This window comes from Galleria mellonella, unplaced genomic scaffold, assembly GCF_026898425.1.
Source record: "Galleria mellonella isolate WM207_F2 unplaced genomic scaffold, CSIRO_AGI_GalMel_v1 utg36, whole genome shotgun sequence".
NCBI lineage: Eukaryota > Metazoa > Arthropoda > Insecta > Lepidoptera > Pyralidae > Galleria > Galleria mellonella.
In genome coordinates this window covers 7,070,463-7,086,189 of record NW_026442086.1, presented here as the reverse complement: position 1 = coordinate 7,086,189, position 15,727 = coordinate 7,070,463, and the positions used below count along the sequence as shown (strand labels likewise).

The 15,727-nt window shown below is 34.4% G+C and overlaps 2 protein-coding genes across 3 annotated transcripts in view; one reads left to right on the top strand and one right to left on the bottom strand.

Moving 5' to 3' along the window:
* The first annotated feature begins 454 nt into the window (after window positions 1–454).
* LOC113520638 (AN1-type zinc finger protein 1-like) lies at window positions 455–2,790 on the top strand. The gene is made up of 3 exons (XM_026906031.3): window positions 455–964; window positions 1,619–1,721; window positions 2,234–2,790. The coding sequence occupies exons 1-3, from the start codon at window positions 681–683 to the stop codon at window positions 2,756–2,758; spliced, it is 912 nt and encodes a 303-aa protein (XP_026761832.2). The 5' UTR covers window positions 455–680; the 3' UTR covers window positions 2,759–2,790.
* Window positions 2,791–2,864: 74 nt separating this feature from the next.
* LOC113520710 (lutropin-choriogonadotropic hormone receptor-like) overlaps window positions 2,865–15,727 on the bottom strand; it is a 41,432-nt gene continuing 28,569 nt past the window's right edge. For both annotated transcript variants that reach the window (XM_052897247.1, XM_052897248.1), the window contains 8 exons: window positions 15,065–15,130; window positions 12,684–12,752; window positions 11,054–11,128; window positions 9,480–9,597; window positions 7,982–8,098; window positions 7,073–7,173; window positions 5,316–5,498; window positions 2,865–4,003 (listed from right to left, as the gene is read on the bottom strand). In XM_052897247.1, coding sequence (XP_052753207.1) covers window positions 2,917–4,003; window positions 5,316–5,498; window positions 7,073–7,173; window positions 7,982–8,098; window positions 9,480–9,597; window positions 11,054–11,128; window positions 12,684–12,752; window positions 15,065–15,130 — 1,816 coding nt within the window. In that variant the 3' untranslated portion in view covers window positions 2,865–2,916. The remainder of the gene's footprint in view (window positions 4,004–5,315; window positions 5,499–7,072; window positions 7,174–7,981; window positions 8,099–9,479; window positions 9,598–11,053; window positions 11,129–12,683; window positions 12,753–15,064; window positions 15,131–15,727) is intronic.

Genomic DNA, 15,727 nt, shown 5'->3' with positions numbered 1-15,727 from the left:
CCACATTATAGACAAATGCACTACAAGGTTTATAAAGATTCGTCATTAATGTTCTTGTAATACGAATAGCGTAGTTGACTCTATTGTGTACCGACTAACAATCTGTCCTGCCATCATGGGATTAATTGCTTATACTTTATTTAAATTTTACATTATAATTATTTCTTGAGTGGCAAACAATACCTCTACTATTTTTACATACAACTTTGGTATGGACCCCGTATCTGAGTGCAACTGTTCAATTGGAATGCTCCTTTCTATAGTTTAATATCGCACGTAAGAGTAAAATGTGGAAGTTTGCCTTAAATATACGAATAGCAATTTTTGATAGGTAAAATAAGGATCTAATATTGACCGTTGACAGATTTTTATTCTTTGACAATGACAAATATGGCGGTGATAAAAAAGGTCAACTCAAATTGTCAGTGTCACTGTTATCATCAATTTGTGCCGTCATTGTTATGTCAATTTTGTCATGTCATTCATTCGATTTTCTGCTAGTTGTTTTGATTTCATATGAATGTTATTTCATATTGTTTTCTGTTTCTTAATTAGATATTTTTTTAACATCAATTAAATTTGCTTCTTATAGCATTTGCTACATAGGAAAATACAAAAAGTATTTTTTAATAATATACTTTAAGTGAGGAATTAAATATCTCGAGATTTTAGTGACAAAAATGGAATTTCCAACACTTGGTGAACATTGCCAATACCCCAATTGTAATCAAACTGATTTCTTGCCTCTCCAATGCAAGTGTGCGAAGGTGTTTTGTCGTGTACATTTCAACGAACATTGCCTCTCTGGAGATTGTGAATTAGCGCCGGAACCTAAAGCAGTTAACCTCAAAAATGACGACCAAATATATAGATGTTCGGAAAAAGGCTGCAGAAAAGGAAATTTGCATGAAATGTTATGTGCAAAATGCAATAAACATTATTGTATTGAACACAGGTTTCATCCGTAAGTAACGGTACTTAATATTTTTGTCAGTGTTTTGCATTCATTTCTAAATAGTGTTGTGCACTATGCACCTTTTGTAGTTTCTTTTTTAATTTTATAAAAAAAAAAAAGTGTTTGTTTGTGATTTGAACTTAGTTTCAGTTTACTTTTATTTCGTTCGCTTATTTGCTCCCTTGGTTTGCTTTGTATATACTTTATATAATTATATTATTTTTCTAATAACACAGTATTTCCATACCAGCATACAGCCCTTTCACCCACAAGTGTAATAAACATTTATTTAAATACAAGCTACTATCTCTACATGGCTTTTATTCTGCTGTTTTTTATCTTATTATAAAACTTGGTGTTTGTTTTGTTTTCCTTTTTATATTACTACTAGTAATCATTATCGGCTCAGGACCGTTCTTTATGACAGTCTATGGGGAGGCTTATGTCCAGCAGTGGACGGATAATAGCTGAAATGAAATATATAGCTTGTTACTTATTATTAATATAGCTTTTAATAGGGGAATCAATTTTTAAAATCGGTTGAGTAAATATAAATTTATTACAATCAAACAAATGTACAAAAATCAAATCTTATCTCTTTGTTATATTAGTATAGACTATTAAATTTTTCTGTGTATATCATCATTTGTATTCCATATGCAGGACATGTCCAGAAATAGATGATGAGACAATGGCAACTAAAATTGAACAATTTGAAGCACCAAGAAAACAATTTGCAGAGGCTAACAAACATTTGCAGGAAAAGGTAATTGTTATCATTTTATTTAATACCAAGTTTGCACTGCACTGAATTATTGAACTTGATTATTGCAATTTAGATAATATGTCAAAAATTAAAAATGATTTCTTGATAATGTTTAAAAGAATATCAATTTAATGAAAAGGATTGGCAACATATTATATTAATAGATAAGCATTTCTTATAGTTCTCAGTTCTGCTTAGTTTAGGACTATATGGTACTGTGTAATATGTCCAGTGATATTTTTATTTGTTTATTATTTATATTATATATTTATTCTATCACCACACAATTGAGTCTGAGGCACCATTCAATGCCTAATGAAATGACTATTATTTTATTAAGCATTGAATGGAATTACTAATATAATTTTTTTTTTTTATATTTTTAATTTCCAGTGTTCTATACAAAAAAAAAATAGTTTTTCTAAACCATCAAATTAAATTTTTTTTTTTTGAATTATCTCACTTCCTGTCCTTGATTGTTTATATAACTAAGACATTATAATATTTTTCAGATAACAGAAAACATCCGGAAAGCCCTGCAATCTTCAGCAAAAGTGAAGACTGCATCAAAAATACAATTAATGAGAATAAAGCAGAAAGCTATTGGACCCAAATCTATACCAGTTTCAGACAGAGTTTATTTTGCAGTCACAAAACCAAAGAGCATGGAGCCAAAGGCTGTTAAAGTAATTCAGGATGCTAACAATTTAAGTGATATTGAATCTGTATCTTTAGATCCCGACTTGAAAGATAGTGTGCCTCTATTTATAAGCTCTAAATGGAGTTTGGGACGTGCAATAGACACTATTTGTGATTCATGTAATATTAAAAATGATAATAATAAAATGGCGGGTCCAAAGCTAAGGTTATTCAGACAATTAGACAAATATTGTGTATACCCTTTGAAAATGGATGTTGAAATTGGAGATTTAATACAAAAAGAGATTTTACTAGAAGGTGATAAATTGCTTATTGAATATATTGACAGTGAAATATTAAGCAGTTTAAATGACTATTCTCAGTTATTTTTGAGTTAATACATTTTGGAATAGACCAATAATCTAATTTTAACAAAAACGTATTTATTAACTTTTATTTTAATCGAAAGAAACCTATTGTGTAGATAGGAATAAAACTAATTAATGTAATAAATAAATTGTATTTTTTCATTATTTCTTAAATTTAAAATATTATATTAAATGGCAATCTCTCCATTGCCTTTGCTCAACTGGGATTGGTTTCTTTGATAGTCCACTAGAGGGAGTAATGCTGGAGCTGAAGGGTTCGTCTGGGCGGTGGGTGGTGGCGTTGCTGCAAGTTTGTATTTATCTACTAACCAATTGCACTTCCCAGTCCTAGCTATAAGCGTCATAAAGTCTCTCCGATACTGTTTCGTAAGAATTGCGTATAAAAACGGATTCGCACACGCGTTTAATGGGTAAAAGAAAACTAATAGCACTTTTCCATGACTCACATCCACTAAAGGAACACCTGCTAACGCGGTAACGCCGAAGAATGCAACTGGTGCCCAACAGAGCAAGTCCGTTCCAATGAGTAAAGCCATTTTGTTTGCTATTTTTCGCTCGGCTGCTGCTGCTGACCCTCTCCCACCGTACTTCTCCCCTCCTCCACCCAAAGATCTGTATATCTGCACATAACATATGACTATTGTTACCCAGGCTATAGCGTTGGTCATGAACAGTGATCCCTGGTAGACAGCGTCCCCGACATCCTTACTCTCAACTGGAAGGCATATGGAGGTCGAGGAGTAGTCTGAGACCCCGGCCAACGGTAGTCCAGCCATAAGAATGGAGAACATCCATCCTCCTAACATTATTTTAGCCGCTGCAGCTAACGAGATTCGTCTCTCCAAATAAATGGCGTAGGTTATGGCAAACCAGCGCTCTAAGGTTACTATCGTTAATGTGAACACCGATAACTGCCCAGAGAATACTGATAGGAAACCGGCAATTTTGCAACCAACGCCATATTGCCAATTGTAGGCGTAGTTGAAGAATTCTCCGTAAGATCTAAGGTCGACGACTGCTAACATGAAGAGGTACAGGCCGGTGCAGAGATCAGAAAAGGCGAGGTGGCACATGAGGAATCTGGGAACAGTCAACTCGGTGTGGTTGGTGAGGAGCACTAGGAGTACAGCCACGTTTCCGACGACTGCTGCCGTGATGACCAGCCAGACGGAGGCGCGGAGCCAAGACCAGCCCATTACGTCTTCGCAAGGATTCAATGCGTCGGGTAGAGGTGTGCATTCGACTTCGCGACGGCTGGAAAAATATTTCTCTATTTAAAATTGGTGATTTCATGATACCCATCTATTAATTTTGTTAAAATACAAGTCGGTTTGTAGCAATTAGCAAAAAATAGAGCGTAATATTTTCGGCCTATAGGATCATAGCTATAGAGATGTAGCTGCCAGGGATGGATAATATATAGTTATGATATCTATATATTGTTACAATAATAGTTAAATATCGGTTATTCAATATATAATATCGAAATGAAGTACCCGATCGAAATTAATATAAATATCCGACGGGTATGGGTGATATTGAACTGAGTTTTTTTTTGATGGATGAAAATGGTATGGTAACCCTGCCTGCGCTAACGGTATACGCTGGCGGAGCACCAGTGAAGGGTGATAGGTGAGAATGAAAACAGGCCAGTTAGCCCATCATGATGAATTCATTAGGAATTAACCATGATAGTTTCCAAGGAAAACCGCGAGGAGGTCGATCTGGTTGGGTATATTGCTAGCAATGGAATTCTTAGTATCCATTACTAACAATCCCTTTCCCCCCTATTGAACTGAGTTATAATCTTTTCCTCGCCTTCAATACCCAAAGCCACCCAATATATAGATAACAGAGCTGTTCTAATATTAACATGTTTAGTAACTGTAGAAAGAACCTTTTTCAGCAGAATTTAATGAAAATGTAAATAAATGAATAATTAACCCGACCACATGGGGGGGGGAAAGGGATTGTTAGTAATGGAGACTGAGAATCCTATTGCTAGTAATATGCCCAACCAGGTCGACCTCGCGGTTCTCCCTGGAAACTATCATGGATAATTCCTGATAAATTTATCATGATGGGCTAACTGGCCTGTTTTCATTCTCATCTATCACCCTTCACTGGTGCTCCGTCAGCGTATCCCGTTAGCGCAGGCGGGGTTACCATACCATTTTCACCCATCAAAAAAAAACCCGACCACAAGGCAGTCTGCTGACGTTCAATAGTAGATAGTATAAATGATAAATCAATTGATAGAATGTTTCAATTTGTTATAAAACAATGAAACAGACTATACTTTGATGGATGATGATGGAATTGTAACCCTGCCTACGCTATCGGTATACACTGGCGGGTCACTAGTCGGGAATGATTGGAGAGGATGAAAAGGCAGGCCAGTTAGCCCATCATGACCAATACAACGATAAATAAGTCACGATGGTTTCCAGGGGGAACCGCGTGGAGGTCGACCTGATAAGGTATATTGATAGCGATGGGGACTAGCATCCCCATTACTAACAATCCCTTCCCCGCAAGAGACTATAGTAGCTAGATATAAACCAACCTCAAACTAAAATTTCCACATTTGGCCTCGTAGCCGTTGGTGAGGTTGTCCGTGATCGGTTCGTGGAAGTTCTCCATGAACTCCTCGTTGCTGTCGGAGTACACAAGCTCGTCCTCGTCGAACGTTGTGCCGAACATTTCATCGGACGTCGACGCTGAAGTATCGTCATCTTCATCTGTGGGGCTTTAAGAAATAACTAATGGGAATTAATATAATAAAGACTGTTTAGACTAGATTGAGATATTGTATAAAAGTCCGTTCTTCTCCAGAATGCTAGCAACTTGACGCTGGCAACACACAAGAGTGGGGGGAAAGGGACTGTTAGTAATGGAGACTAAAAATCCTATTGCTAGCAATATACCCAACCAGGTCGACCTCCTCGTGGTTCCTCCTGGAAACTATCATGGTTAATTCCCGATGAATTCATCATGATGGGCTAACTGGCCTGTTTTCATTCTCATCTATCACCCTTCACTGGTGCTCCGCCAGCGTATCCCATTAGCGCAGGCGGAGTTACCATACCATTTTCATCCATCATAAAAAAACACGGGAGTTGTCATGGACGGCACGAGGGGAAAGGGATTGTTACCTCATTACTAGCTATATACCCTTACAAGTCGACCTCAGCGTGGTCCCTCTTGAAAACCGAGGTGCTTAATTCTTTTTTTTATTCAACTTAGAATGGCAAACAGACTGGCGGCCCACCTTATGGAAAGTGATAACTGTCGTCTATAGACATGAGCAGCACCATGGACATTACAGAGTATACTGTTTCGTCCATGATACTCCCCATGTGTTGCCATTCCTGAGGACTCGGGTGTTATTCCTCTGTGCCCTGTAAATTCACTGCCATATCCCACCCTTCAAACCGAAACACAGTCATGCAAACAACTGCTTCACGTTAGAAACACGAATGGGACAGAAGTGCCCAAGCAAACGACTTTTGTATAAAGTCTCCCTGTAGTTATTTTCTGGTGGGTGGAATTCAAAGATAAACGTGAATTAGTCACGTTGGGCCAACTGACTTATCTTTCATCTATCGTCATTCACCGGTGCGATGCCAGCGTATATCGATAGCACAGGCAAGTTAACATTCCATTAAAAAAGCCATGGGCGGCACAGTGTATACACTATGCTATCTATCTTATTGTTCATGACTATAAGTAATGATTACCACTTTCCACTAGAGGTTCGTTAGGTTCTTTGCTATTACTATTACTATCATATATAAAAATTTTGTGTTCTACAAATTTTGTAAATGTATATTACTCCAGCAATTTTTTATTTTTATTTTAAAGAGTGTTGAATATATCTGTGTCCATTCCATAAATAAAGAAAAGTAATGCGATGGCATATCAACTGTCAAAATAGCTAGCGAGGTTAAGTCATTCAGAAAAGCCACGTGCGCTCAAAAGACCGACATCTCGATAATTAATATTGTGAGTTGATTAATAGTTTACAAATAAACGTTCAAATAAATACAAAAGGCTTTTATTCAAAACAAAGGGCTTCTACCTCCTTTGGGTCCTTATGCCCTGAATTGATTTCTTAGATAAGAATTACTGAATTACCGTCAATAATTTACAGAGATGTAGAATATTTATTGATTTTTTTAGCGACTAAGAATGGTGAACACGCTGGCGGCCCACCTGATGGAAAATGATAACCGTTGCTTACAGCCTTGAACCAGTACCATGGAGATAACAGAGAATACTATATCATCCATGATACAACTGCTTATAAACATGATAACTTACTCCAGCGCTTCTTTGCTGTTTTCGTTCAATTGGACATTTCTGATGGCCTGCAACGACCTTTTCTTGCGTGGCATCGAGCTCTGTTCGGCACCCTGACATTGCTATAAGAAAGCATAGAAGGTTACATTAATACCTATCTACTTTTACATTGGGGGAGGAGATTGTTAGTAATGAGGACTAGCAGACCTATTTCTAGCAATATACCTTTATATATTACTATATATTATTCATATATTTTATAATAATATTATATTTTAATATACATAGGTAGGCCTCCTCGCGGCGTCCTCTGGAAACCATTGTATTTTATTCTCAGGTGGATTCATGATCGAAGATCGATCGATGAAATAATTGACCTGCCTTTTTATACACACTTATCATCTCTCATTGGTATACCAATAGCGCAGGCAGTGTTACAATTCTGTTATCATCCATTAAAAATTACCTATCTATAGTTTTATGGGGTTTTATACCGTCTATGGGAGGGGAGGCCTATGTCTAGCAGCAGACGGATTATGGTAGAAATGATGATGATAGTTTTATGGCAGTATTTAATTAAAATATGCAGTAATTCGGAATTCATTCAATTTTTCAATTATTTTATCTGTAAGTATAGTTACAAATTGTTCTATTACGAGTAGAAATTTTAACAAATTGGTTTACTTTTTTTAATTTTTAAATTAAACACCTAATTTGATAAAATTGGTTTTATTGAACTGAAGTTGGTGCTTTTCTTGTGGAAAAAAATCTTAAATTGTAAAAACTTCGAGAAATCAAAGTCATACCAATGTAACAGCTGAGCGCGCCATGTTGGTATCGTACTAACAAAATGTTTTGTCATTTCTGAATTAAAGATTATAGAGGTGAGATTTTTAGTTTTACATTTAGATTTCACCTGAAACAACTTACTTTCGCCATTAAAGCTATTTGTGTCTCGTATATCTTGTGCCGGGCCGGATCGTGTCTCTCGGGGAACGCGAACGCGCAGCAGTGGAAGTGATGCGTCAGGTATGCCTTCTCCAAGTGCTGTCAACAGGAAATATTTGGTCTAGATAAGTCACATATGATGAGTGTGAATGGAAGGGAATGTTATTAACGAGGTTCAACGTGTTGTAAATAGCAGGATGCAGTAATAAAATATATATGTATTTGAGATATAAAATAATAAGTTTAATGAAAAAAACACGAGACATGTCTTATGAAAATCTGACACAGAACAAACTAAAAAAATAATACATTGTTCTAAAAAACCTCGGTGTCAACAGCCAGCATTAAAACTTCAACAAAACAGCCCTATTTTTTTTTTAATGGATGACAAGTGAGGGATGATAGGTGAGAATGAAAATACAGGTCAATACACAGCCCATTGTGATGAATACACCTGGAATTCAGCACGATGGTTTCCAGGGGGGACCACGTGAAGGTCGACCTGACAGGGTCTTGTTGTTGTGGTATTGTTAGGAATGGGACTGGTCCGCATAACTAACACTTCCTTCACCCCCCTCCCCCGCCTTCAACGATCCCATTGAAGGCGGCATCCACAATACACTTTATCAGGTTAAGTTCCAAGTGGTTCCCCTAGGAAACCATCGTGGTTATTTCCTTATATATCAATAATGCAGGCAGAACTACTATTCCATTATCATCCATAAAAAAAAACTTGTAATGAACACTTGCCTTGTCTTGCCTAGTATTGAAGGGTGGGATATGGCGTAAATTTACTGGGCACAGAGGAATAACACCTGAGTCTTCAGGAATGGTAACGCATGGGGGGTATTATGGGCGAAACAGTATACTCTGTTATGTCCACGGTACTGTTGATATCTATAGGCGACAGTTACCACTTTCCATCAGGTGGGCCGTCAGCTTGTTTGCCATTCTAAGTTGTATAAAAAAAAATTATCTGGTTTTTATTTAGAGTGCTTTCGAAAAAGAAAAATGTATTGTGTAGTAAGTATTTTACACATTTTTTTTTAAGAAATTGAAGTTGCTGTTTGCGCAGTATATTTTCAAAGTATATTCATTTTAATATTAAAAATGAAAGTGACTTTTTGTAGTAAAAAAACATTAGACATTTTTTTTTTACTACAAAAAGTCTATAGATATAGATATATATAGATTTTTGTTGGATGAATTCGACCTGGTTTCGCACGGGGTATAGTATATATATATATTATATTATCTGTGGCACGGGTAGAATTTTCAAAAATAATATGTTGCCGATGTTACTTGTTGATAATGTAACTTTATACAAGTAAATTTTTTAAATCGGTTGGGTAGTTTTGAGTTTATCCATTACAGACAAACAAATAAATTTATAATATAAGTATAAGTAATATTTTATTTATTTACATATATATATAAATGTATAGATAATATAGAATCCTTAATACATATTCTCACAAACCTGAAATTCGTAAATTGAGGGAACATATTTCAAGCTGGGAGTCTTTTCTATTCGGAGTATTTGCAGGTTTTGTAGTCCCTCCGTTGGTAAGCTGCTGATCGCCGTGTTGCTCAGATCTCTGCAATAACAACTTATCACATAGTGTATGTATCGAATCAACATCATCTCGGCCATTATCCGTTCAATGTTGAACATAGGCCATAGTCATTGATTACATAAAGAGAATGTACATAACTTTGTACAAAAGTCGATTGCTTGGGTACCTCTTTGGGTGTTTGCATGGCTGTGTTTCGGTTTGAAGGGTGGGATATGGCGTGAATTTACCGAGTACAGAGGAATAACATCTGAGTCCTCAGGAATGGCAACGTATGGGGGGTATCATTGGCGAAACAGTATACTCTGTTATGTCTATGGTACTGCTCATGTCTATAGGCGACGGTTACCACTTTCCATCAGGTGGGCCGTCAGCTTGTGTGCCGTTCTAAGTTGTAAGTTTTTATATTTATCTCATTATTATAATTATTTATAATAACAGATTATAATATTTATCTCATCTGGTGGCACAATAATAAATATAATAGAGACTAGCAACTACATTTCTAACAATATATACCTTTAAAACTTATGTTTATTTTTTAATAAGATTTCTATACATATGTAACGGGAAATTATTGAACTCACTGTGTTTTTGCCGTTTAAACGATTGTTTCGACTTCATCTGGAAGTATTCTTCAAGGAGCGTATTGCGTTTTGCGCCACAGCGTCTCTCCTCGCACTGCGGGCCGCAGCTTGTATAGCTCGTGAAGCCGTGAGTTCGTTAATTTCTCGTTATATATGTATAGACACAATATATACCCTGTCAGGTAGACCTTCACGCGGTTCCTCATGGAAATTATCGTGATTAATTCCTAATGAATCTCTTACAATATGCTGACTAGAACGATGATTGATTCTCGTCTATCATTCCTAGGACACATCCCTCACTAGTACTCCACTAACGTAAGCTAATATTGCAGGAGGGGTTATTGATTATAACGTTAATAATAGTCTTATGGTGTCATCACCACCATAACCATAAGTATATAAATATCTATATAATTCTATAAATATCTATATGTATAGAAATAGTCTTATAGTTAGTCTAGGTGTGTCGCATGAATCACTTATTATAAAATATTCCTATATTCTAAGAATATATTCTCTATATTCTCTTTGGAATCAACTTCCAGCAGCAATATTTCCGAACCGATACGACAACATAACCTTCAAGAAAAGAGCATATTCTTTTTTAAAAGGCCGGCAGCACACTTATAATGCCGTTGGTGTTGTGGGTGACCATGGGCGGAGGTAGTCACTTACCATCAGGTGAGCCGCATGATCGTTTGCCCCCTGTGTTGTAAAAAAAAATATATAACTCATTTATGTACCAAATTTTATTCATATCGGTTCAATAGTTTTTGCGTGAAAAAGTAACAAAAAACTTGAAAAATATGTACCATACATCTTCATAAAATTTCACGTTTACAATAATAGTAGTATTAAAGGTATTGTCTAGGAACGAAAACAAAACTTACAATTGTCGAAGTAGTAGGTTTCCAGAGAAAGCTTTGTCGTCCAATTTACGCAGTTTCGTGTTCCCCCTGAAGCTCCTATAAAACAATACTGAAATAATGTTTATGCTTGTTACTTTAATTTATGCCCCTTAGATTAGTCTTAAAATATTTAAAAGAAGCCAGACTACGGTGACCTGGAAGCATTTATTATAAAATTACAGTTACATCCAATGCCTGGTTTTCAAGCTAAGATACCTTCTGTTAAGGGAAACCAGATAAAGAATATTTAAAAGCACATCCTAGAACAATCTGATATGAGCAAATTTAAAGAAATCGTTTTCTAAATCGATCGAGAATTAAACCCGAAACTTTATTTAAAAAAAAGTAACATGTCTGCCATTGCACCTCGAAGGTTAAAATGATTGCACGTCTTTTAAAGTTTTGTCACCGTTAAAAATTAAATATTATGGCGAAAGAAATCGATTGTTCCCTCCAAGTGGTAGTTCCGCTCGGAAGCTAAGCCACATTTCTAGCGAATCCGGGTTAAGACGAGCCTCTGCCTCATTTAGTCAGGACCCTCAGTCACAGATAATATATCTAATAGTTATTCATCTATAATAAACATAGGAAAAAACAGAGTAATTTAAATACGTGCTGTATTAATAATATATCATAACATTATCTGGTTTCCATTTCTTTTCATCTCTTACAATTACATGCATAATGAACTGGCTTTTTACATGTGTAATACTGTATTTTTACATAAATTTAAGAAAGAGAACTCTTACAGAGTTAAGCACGCCTGTTATCATACCTTATCTTCACTTAATATAGATTATAACAATGAAATTTTTGTGTACAATAGTACCTAGATGTAAGGTGTGTATATAATAGATAGATTATATTTTTTACATATTTGTAAATAATATATATATAATTTTGTATATAATTAATATATATAAATAATTAACTATTTTTTTTTTTTTTTTTTTTTTTATACAACTGACGACCCACCTGATGGAAAGTAGTAACCGTCGCCTATAGACAGGAGTAGTAATGGACATAATATTTGACATTCCTGAGGACTCAGATGTTATTCCTCTGTACCCTGTAAATTCACGCCATATCCCACCCTTCAAACCGAAACACAGCCATGCAAACACAACTGCTTCACGGTAGAAACACGAATGGGACAGAGGTTTACAAAGTATCAATAAATAATATTTTATTGTCCTGACATAGGTTCCTTGTACCTTTTGTCGTGTTTACTCTTCTATCGATACTGATTCCGAATCCCATGTCGAGCGGAAATATTGAAACTGCATAGGCAACGATATTATTATTTTAGTAACCATCATTTTTCTGATATTTTTTTTCGTCTAATTGTGCGAGCTTTAAAGTATCAAATAGCGAAGGTGGGGTGCCTTATGGAAACTCCTCCCAAAAAGCCTTTTAAATTTGTTAACACCGTAGCTCTTTTTCTAACCTTTTTAGTTATAAAATTATTTAAATATGATTTTTTTCTATTGCCTATAATCCCCAATCCCATCACCACTGTGACATTGTATATACATATAATCCATAATTAATTAATTATGAAATAAAAGGTTTCTTTATAAGTATTAAATGTTAAAATAATATATGAACTTACAATTTCGATATTTCAGCATATTTGAATGCATAAGCAGGCACTTCCTCGATGAGATTGTAGTTCAGGGACCTGTCGTATGAAGACTTTGTTTAATTTAACTGACTCAATTGCCTACCTATACATACGGGGGCGCTATTAAAATATATTGCTAAATCTAAGACACAAATTATTTTAAAAGAATCCGAATAAACATTCGAAAATAACACATTTATTATTTATTTCAACGAGCACATGAAAGCTCCATGCGTTGACTGAAATTTAAAAAAATGATGTTTAACCGGTCGATACAAAATCTGTCTTAGCTGAAATTTATTTAATATGGGTACATATTATTATTACATTTACAATTTCCAGTTAAAAGATTAATTCGACATCGAAAATAAGTTGGGCTTTAAGACTTTCTCAGAACAGCAACAAAATAAAAATACATAAAAAAACCGAACAGGTGTACACATGTATTTAGGTGGTTGCTCCAGAAAATCCTTTGGCAACTCATCTTGTAATATGAACATTGAACATTTTGAACATGTGTTTCGTATTTGCTTTAGCGGCGAAAATAGCATAATATTAGTTTACTTACAACATTTATTCGAGCTGTCAAAAATTAACACAATATCTTATATTAAAGATGATGAAAAAAAAAGATGTCCAGTTTGAAGCGAAAAGTGAGTGATGGCATTGTGTGTTATTGCAAAAATAACAACCGGATTGATTTACGTGTATTTTTAACCGACTTCAAAAAAGGCTTTGGCCTCCCAATACAATACATCGGACGTATAGAACGTCGGAATTTTTATTTTCTATGTGTTCCTCGATTAATCGAAGACGCTTGAACCGATTCGGGAATTTTTTTCTTCGAAAAAAGAATTTTCGAAGAACTTTCCGACTTTCAGATTGGTCGCACAGAAATTTCATTAAAATCGGTTCGGTACTTTAGTTTTTAAAACAACGTAATTGTTTTTTTTTTAGAAAAATTTGATTTTGACACAAAACAAATTTCTGTGCCTCTAGTGAGAAAGGGTATAACTCAAGTTATAGCCTTTTTCTTTTTTATGCAACATAAATAAGCAAATTTTTCTCTCGAATGGTATAAGAATCAACAATATCTTTAAAAACAAAGAGATAGAAAAAAAAGATGTTAACAAAATATTTGTGGTAAAAAAGTCATAATTAGAAATAAAACTACAATATTTTACAAAAATGTGTCAAAAATGACAAGAACTTAGAACAACCCTTTAAATATGAATTTATTTTTGTGTAAAATGAATCAGTTTTTGAACCCTTTTACACCAGTTAATAGCGATTATTTTTTATAGCGTAAAATACACAACATTGTTTTTCTTCAATATGTATAAAATAGTTTTAATTCAACTTAAAACTATTTTCACATGATTTTTTATTTTTGTTAAAAAAGATTAGGTATAATAGAATTATTTTTAAAACTATAGGTTTTCGCACAGAAAAACCGCCAATTCATAAAAATCGGAGAAAAAATACTTAAATGTTTTTAAAACAAATAATAAAAGCAGCAGAATTTTTTTTTTATTTAAAAATTTTTTGGTTCCAAATTGTTTTTTGACACTTTCTCACTAGACAAATTTATCGAAGAATGCTCGATTAGTTTTTTTTTTTAATTTCACTAATTCTCGCCAACATACACGTAAGTCAATTTTGTTATTATTTTTACAATAAAATATAATGTATAGATATTTACGAATTTTATTAACAATAAAGATAGTATTATAAATGTCATTATTCAAATAATTTTATATAATTTCGGCGACAATTTGAAACAAGATCAGAAAAGAGAAAATGTTGGGACACTTAATTTGATACGACGAACTAATCAACATTATAATAGAAGGTGAAATACAAGGACGAAATGGAAAGAGGAGACCAAGGCACAGTTACATCAGGCAGATCGAGGAAAAAGTTGGTGTCGTGTCGTATAAAGAGGTGATGAGACATGCTGAAAATCGTAGTGAGTGGCAAGAGCTCCAGCGACAAGAGCGCAGCGCTTAAATAGAAAATAAAATTAAATATAAAGTCTTTATAATTACGTACAATATAATGGTTTACAGATTGGAAACCTTTTCAAACCAGACAATGCTCCTAAAAGTTTTGTAGGTTTGCAAGAACAGCTTTCTGTTACTCTAAAGTACATAATTGCTATATTTAATGAAATATATGTAACACAATAGTGATAGAGTTAGTGCTAAGGCTTTTTGGCCTCTGAAACTCTGAACTGTAACTTATTAGTCCCAATACGAGTTGTGTTAGTATTCATTGTATGTTGTTTTCTAACAATATTATTACAAATGAAGGATTGAAATGAGAAAATAAAATAAAATATGATAATTGGTCTGTACCTAGGGACTTACACTTGATCGGCTCGGACGCGCAGAGCGTGTGACGGGATGCGTTTTATGTGGTTGCCTTCCAAGTCTCTGCAAAGACAAAGTACGTCAAATAAGAACGTCAATAATTTTTTGGGTGGACTGTGTGAAAGATGATAATGCCAAAATGAGCGTGAATGCGAATTTATTTAGAATAAAATATTAAATAGTAGTGAATGTAATGGACACACACATTGTTTTTTATTCATATTTCTTTTTTTTTTTCAATTATTTTTATTAAGGAATTTCTCGACGGGCTTTTGGCCACAGAATATCAGTGTTTTGCACTTTTTAAGGGCAAAACAATAAACTGAGTTGTGACCATTTTGTAATACTGTGGTACACGCATGAAAGAAGAAAATTGTTACTTGTTTTTTATATATTTTGCTTTTTTTTTATATGAATTCTTTTATCTCTTTTTACTGTGTATGTCTGTTGTTATTTGTGTGTGTTGTACGTAATACAAATAAATTATCTATCTATCTATCTATCTAAATTATTACGATTTGAGAAGAATGGAAGAGAAAATCATATAAATGACTGTTTTATTTTTGTGAAAGAAAATCTTATAGAAATGTCGATTTGTATCGTACGTTTTTTTTCTATGCTGTTGTGATTGATACTGTTAAAAATGTTTATTACAGGAAT

Bases quoted from the DNA above. Each gene is read 5' to 3' on its own strand.
- LOC113520638 (XM_026906031.3), top strand. From the start codon at position 681: ATGGAATTTCCAACACTTGGTGAACATTGCCAATACCCCAATTGTAAT. The intron at 965-1,618 runs GTAAGTAACGGT...TTCCATATGCAG, and splicing joins ATTGAACACAGGTTTCATCC to GACATGTCCAGAAATAGATG. The intron at 1,722-2,233 runs GTAATTGTTATC...AATATTTTTCAG, and splicing joins ACAAACATTTGCAGGAAAAG to ATAACAGAAAACATCCGGAA.